This window comes from Artemia sp. Qi Xiang Cuo, chromosome 18 (assembly GCF_049724085.1).
Source record: "Artemia sp. Qi Xiang Cuo chromosome 18, ASM4972408v1, whole genome shotgun sequence".
Classification (NCBI taxonomy): Eukaryota; Metazoa; Arthropoda; class Branchiopoda; order Anostraca; family Artemiidae; genus Artemia; species Artemia sp. Qi Xiang Cuo.
The window spans coordinates 20094528-20100915 of record NC_142811.1 but is presented as its reverse complement, the minus strand read 5'-3'; the positions used below and the strand labels follow the sequence as shown (position 1 = coordinate 20100915).

The following is a 6388-nucleotide window of genomic DNA, read 5'->3' as shown; positions in this document are numbered from 1 at the left end:
ATCTTTGGAGGGTGAACAACAACAGGAAAAGACCTCAAAATAATTCATAGACTTTTTCCAAGTTAACCTCAAATATAAAAACACCGACACAATAGCAATGAATATAAATTATATGGCGCTCTCCCTTCTTTTTTTTTTTTTTTTTTTTTTTTTTTGAACAAAAAATATATATTATTAAATAAAAAAAATTAGATTGGAATAAGGAATCTTATTGAAGGTCAGACAGCTCCCTCTTCTTTGTCAACAATTTAAAAGTCTTTGCCAATTTGTGTTTTTTGACTACTTCCCTCAGAATCAGTTTCTGATCGGTCTCCGTCATTTTTATTACTCTCTTTTATATCTTCCACTGATTCCTTGATTTCCACATTTTGCTTGGATTCCTTTACGTTCTTGTCCTCCTCTCCCAGCACTGCATCATCGTTCTCTTCTTCTGCATCAGAGTCCTTTGATTTCTTCTTTTTCTTTTTTGACTTGCTCTTACTCTTTCCTTTGTATTCATACTGGTAAAGTGGCCAAAAAGAGGCAAAAAATCCAACGTCTTCAGTTAGATTCGGCAGTAACCAGAAATGATATTTTCCTAAGCTTAAGATCCATATCAAGCAGAACAAAATAAATCTCAACACGGCTAGTCCAAGAATAAACAATAAAAATCCAGCACCAGCTAAGCTAAGATAGTAAACTCCCTTCCTCAATGTAGGTGGCCACAGGGGGAAAAGGCAAAATCCAATAGTGGCTAAAACTACCAAGGTTCCGGCGGCCCAATACCACAGCGGGATGGGATCGTAGATCCATACATAGGCATCAGAAGAATCTAGGAAAATTTGCTCAAGATGCATGTCTAATCGGATCTTCCTCTTCTCTGTTTCGGTTTTTCCTCCCCCTTCCTTCTTATACCCTTCTTTTGGTTTCCCTTCTCCTTGACTGCTTTCTGCATCTTCGCCCTTCTTTTCTTCTTCCTCCGCCTCACTTTTGGATCTCCTTTTCAATCCCTTATTTTCCTCTTTTTTCTCCTCCAACATAGTGCAACTGTGGAACAGTTTACAGATGTAATGGGAAATCTTATACATCACTGTGAATATATGGAGGAATAATTGTCCTTTACTTAGTTTCAGCTTAAATTCGATGATCGAGCCTTTATGTAATACTATGTACTGAAGATCGTTCTTTAATGTAAATTTGATGTGACTCCTTTTTAGGAGTTATGGGTTTTTATATTTCTTAACATTGGACGTGATCGTCTCTTACTAGGTTGCTAGCTACCGCTGCAACCCTGATTTTATATTTCTTAACATTAGACGTGATCGTCTCTTACTAGGTTGCTAGCTACCGCTGCAACCCGGATTTCAGCTATATCCGATGAAACTTACATATTCCCCATTTATACTGAACTGTATCGGTCCTTTATGTATTTAATAACCAATGATCGTCTTTTATTGTAAATCTTAATGTAATAAAAATAATTTATTTTAATTACAAGAAGTTTTTAACCCCATTAATTTTGCTTTAAAATGAGCCATTGAACGACTCTCTAAGATGTCCCAGTGTCAAACTATCTGTTGAAGTACTAACCTATAGGCTACTATAATTAAGTGGCGTATAAAATTTAGTATAGGCAAGAGGTCGTTCTTTATTATATAATGGATAATTATATAAAATGAAACCGTATTGAAAAACACCATTTATGATGAACTCTATCAATCCTTTATGCATATACATTACTAATCTATACTATAATTTTAATGTAACCATTGAACAACTCTCTACAATGTTCCAGTAACAGGCTATCTGTGGAATTGCCAACCTATACTATAATTAAGTGGCGTATAAAATTTAGTGTAGGCAAGAGTTCGTTCTTTATTATAATTTTTAACCCTATTAGTTTCCTTTAAAATGAGCCATTGAAAAACTTTCTACGATGTTCCAGTGCCAAGCTATCTTTGGAATTACTAACCTATACTATACTTAAGTGGCGTATAAAATTTAGCATAGGCAAGAGGTCGTTCTTTATTATAACTTTTAATGTAACCATTGAACAACACTCTACGATGTTCCAGTGCCAAGCTATCCGTGGAATTACTAACCTATACTATAATTAAGTGGCGTATAAAATTTACTATAGGCAAGAGGTCGTTCTTTATAATAATTTTTAACCCTATTAATTCTCTTTAAAATGAGCGATAGAACAACTCTGTACGATGTTCCAGTGCCAAGCTATCCGTGATATTACTAACCTATACTATAATTAAGTGACGTATAAAATTTAGTATTGGCAAGAGGTCGCTCTTTATTATTACAACAATTCTAATAACATTGGAAATTATGTACATTACTTTAAAATTAACTATAATTAAGTTGAGTATCTAATCTAGTATAGGCAAGAGTTCATTCTTTATTCTAATAAAAGTTTTAGTTACTATGTGCCTTGGTTTGTTCTTTACTAGGTTTCAGCTATATCCGATGAAATTTATGCTATAAGATATCATAAAACAATTAATTAGCTTTCTACACGTATCTCATATGGTCCAGTGGCTTAGGATAGTTGGCTTTCAACCAATTAGCTTGGGTTCGAATCCCGGTGTGGGAATTATTTTTAAAACAAAATCCGGTGAAATTAATTAGCTAATTTGACAAGACAGGTAACTAAGGGCAAGAGCAAGGGACTGAAAGTTTCTCATACAGGGGTTTCGGACAAGGCGGTTCTAATGGTGTACTTTTTGTTTTGATCTGACTCCTCTGTTAGGAACTATGGTTTTTTATATTTCTTAACATTGGAAGTGATCGTCTCTTACTAGGTTGCTAGCTACCGCTGCAACCCGGATAAGAAATTAAGTTTTCCGTAAAAAATAATTAATTAAAAAAAAATTAAGTATAAATGGCACTAGATCTAGAGATTTCCTTTAAAATGAGCCATTGAACAACTCTCTACAATGTCCCAGTGCCAAGCTATCTGTGGAAAAGAAGAAGAAGAAGAAAGAAAAAAATATCCTGTTTGTGGGATATTTTTGTTGGCCGAGTGGTCCAAGGCGCTGGTGTTAGTCACCAGTCTCTTCAGAGGTGTGGGTTCAAATCCTACCACTGGTATACGATTATGACGTCATTGATCAATCTTTAATATGAAATATGTAATTTTTCGTAAAAAACTGATTCAATTTTAAAAATACATTTTTTTAAGTACAAAAAGTTTTTAACGCCATTAATTTCCTTTAAAATGAGCCATTGAACAACTCTCTACGATGTTCCAGTGCCAAGCTATCTGTGGAAAAGAAAGAAAAAAAGAAAAAAAGAAAAAAATATCCCCTTTGTGGAGAATAACGTGGTAAAAGTCAATTTTCTTGATTTTCAAGCCAATATATTTTCTTTGTTATTCAAGCCAAAGGACGGTAAGTTTCCCTTATAGGAATTTCGGACAAGGCGATTCTAATAGTGTACTTTTTGTTTTGATCTGACTCTTTTCTTAGGAGTTATGGGTTTTTATATTTCTTAACATTGGACGTGATCGTCTCTTACTAGGTTGCTAGCTACCGCTGCAAGCCGGATCATCTAATTAACACTTCTTATGACTCGTATCGAGTATCCATAACCTAACAAAAAGTAAAACTAATTTTTAAATTTTAAGGTATTTTGTTAGTTTGAATGAAAAGATTAAAATTATTGCTCAGATATCATAAATATTTTTGCAGTTTACATAATAACTTTAGCGATTCTAAACTGAAAAACTAACTCAGTCCAATATATGCAAGGGTGTGCTTTTCTAATGATCGTCCTTTAATATAAACTATGGACTAAAGTTCGTTCTTTAATGTATACTTCTCGATGCGCCTGGTCGGTAGAATATTTTTGCTTTTCTCTTTTCAAGATACTATCTCTGTTGTTTGTGTAGTACTGTTTTTTCAAATTGCCTATAGCTTGCTTCGATCTAACCATTATTCTAATCAAGACTGAGAAAATTTACATCTTTGTTGTTCTTAAGTAGTAATTATGACGTCACAGCGTAATGATTTTATTGACGTCATAGCGCAATGATATTATTTCATGACGTCTTCAAAAACAACAATATAATTTCGTGTTTTTCTATTCACGTCATAGCTCTAATCTAATATAAAGCTATGACGACATTCATTATTTATCTAGTAGGGTTTCAGACAAGGTAGTTTCAATGATGTACTTTCGTTTTGATCTTACTCTATTTTTAGGAGTTTTGTTATATTTCTTAGCATGGGACTGATTGTCTTTTACTAGGTTGCTAGCTACTGCTGCAACCCAAATTCACATATATATTTATTTATGAGAGGCAGCCTGGCCGAGTGGTCCAAGACACTGGTGTTAGCCACCAGTCTCTTCGGAGGCGTGGGTTCAAATCTTACCACTGGTATACGATTATGTTTGAATGACTGCAGTGTGAAAAGACATCAAAAATGCAGTTTTTGGTGGAAAAATTTATTCTCTTTTAGAAATAATTTATTTTAGTTACTATAGATTTTTAACCCACTTAATTTCCTTTAAAATGAGCTATTGAACAACCCTCTACGATGTTCCAGTGCCAAGTTATCTGTGGAAAAGAAAAAAAAAAGAAAAAAGAAAAAAATATCCCGTTTGGGGAGAATAACGTGGTTAAAGTCAATTTTCTTGATTTTCAAGCCAATATATTTCCCTTGCTGTTCAAGCCAAGGGACAGAAAGTTTCCTATACAGGGGTTTCGGACAAGGCGGTTCCAATGGTGTACTTTTTGTTTTGATCTGACTCCTTTGTTAGGAACTATGGGTTTTTATATTTCTTAACATTGGACGTGATCGTCTCTTACTAGGTTGCTAGCTACCGCTGCAACCCGGATGTGTAAGGGAAGAGGAAAGAAACAGAAGCCAAACGAAAGACGAAGCATCTGCAAGCCTTGTGTTTGCTTACATGAACTTTTTTGACGACACGAAAGAGGATGATACACTGGGTATTGCATACACAGGGAGTTTATGTCAGAAAAATGCCATAGCCATTATTAAACTCAAGGAAATGGTGAGCAAATACAAAAAGGAAGACGAAACACACTTACTTCGTATATATGAAAACGTGCACACGATAGTACATGAGGTGGTACACATTTTTGGCTCTAGACATGATCACAACCGGGACAAAAAAGAATGCAAATATAAATATGTAATGGACTATAACACATCCCCTAAGGATAAAAATTACTTTAATTTATCCCCCTGTAGCAAAGAAGAAGTTTACAATACTATAAGTAAGGATGGAGGCTGTTTCAAGGAAGAAACTGACAGCGTGAATCGTCCACCCTTATCAGTTCAAATGGAGATTACTTCCGATGTAAGTCTTATCATATGGATAGCTGTAATGATTGTAGTAATTATTATGTCTGCAATTGTAATCAAAATCTGTTCATACCGCTCAAAAGACAATAAAGAAGACAGTGCGGTGTAGCTTGAAAAAAATATTGCTCAGACACCTTAAATATTTTTGCTGTTTATATAATAGCTTTAAAAATCCTGAACTGAGAACTAAAATAAAATTAAATTATCTTGTCAAAAGATAATCATATATAAATAGTGCATTCACGTATTACCTAATATATGGCTATACTATAATAAGTTGCCTATACAAGTTAGAATAGGCAAGAGTTCTTTCATTATTATAAAAACAAATTCTACATTTTCACAGATAGGAGCTTGAAACTTGCGAAGTAGGGTTTTTCTGATACGCTGAATCCGATGGGGTAATTTTCATTAAAGTTCGTATGACTTTTTAGGAGTGTTTCCCCCTTTTTTTTTAAATGTCGCAAATTTTCTCAGGCATATAATTTTTAATGGGTAAAACTAAACTTAATGAAACTTATATATTTGAAATCAGCATAAAAATTAAATTCTATTGATGTATCTCTGGATATCAAAATTCGGTTTTTAGAGTTTCGCTTACTATTTAGCCGGGTCGTTCCTTTTTTATAGTTCGTTACCACGAACTGTTTGAAACATCTTTTAATATAACTCACTTATTACGTCATATATGGCTACTAGTTACCACTGCAGCCCGGACTGCAGCAACCGTGAATCCAGTTACTATAGGCTAGAGTTTCTTCTTTATTATTACAAAATTCCCATTTATAGTATTGATCTTTTATGTACTAAAATAATGAAGATAATATGAATGAACCACAGGGTTCAGTTTCTTTGGACCTGAGTTCGTTTTTTAACTATAAATACAAACAGGAAAAAGCCTGCGGCTTTTTCTTCTTTTAAATAGTAAGAGACGAAACTCAAACAATCAAGTAGCTAACTAGCTACTAGGAGTTTAGGGTTTTTATATTTCTTAGCATGGGACTGATCATCTCTTACTAGGTTGCTAGCTACTGCTGCAACCCAAATTATGAGAGGCAGCCTGGCCG

The 6388-nt window shown here is 34.1% G+C and overlaps 1 protein-coding gene across 1 annotated transcript; it reads right to left on the bottom strand.

Annotated features, from left to right (window-relative positions):
• Positions 1-248: 248 nt before the first annotated feature.
• LOC148941302 (uncharacterized) lies at positions 249-1019 on the bottom strand. The gene has a single exon (XM_089104143.1). It carries the CDS (start codon positions 1017-1019, stop codon positions 249-251), a length of 771 nt encoding a protein of 256 aa, XP_088960269.1.
• Positions 1020-6388: the final 5369 nt, after the last annotated feature.

Excerpts from the sequence above, each read along its gene's own strand:
- LOC148941302 (XM_089104143.1), bottom strand. The coding sequence starts at position 1,019 with ATGTTGGAGGAGAAAAAAGAGGAAAATAAGGGATTGAAAAGGAGATCC.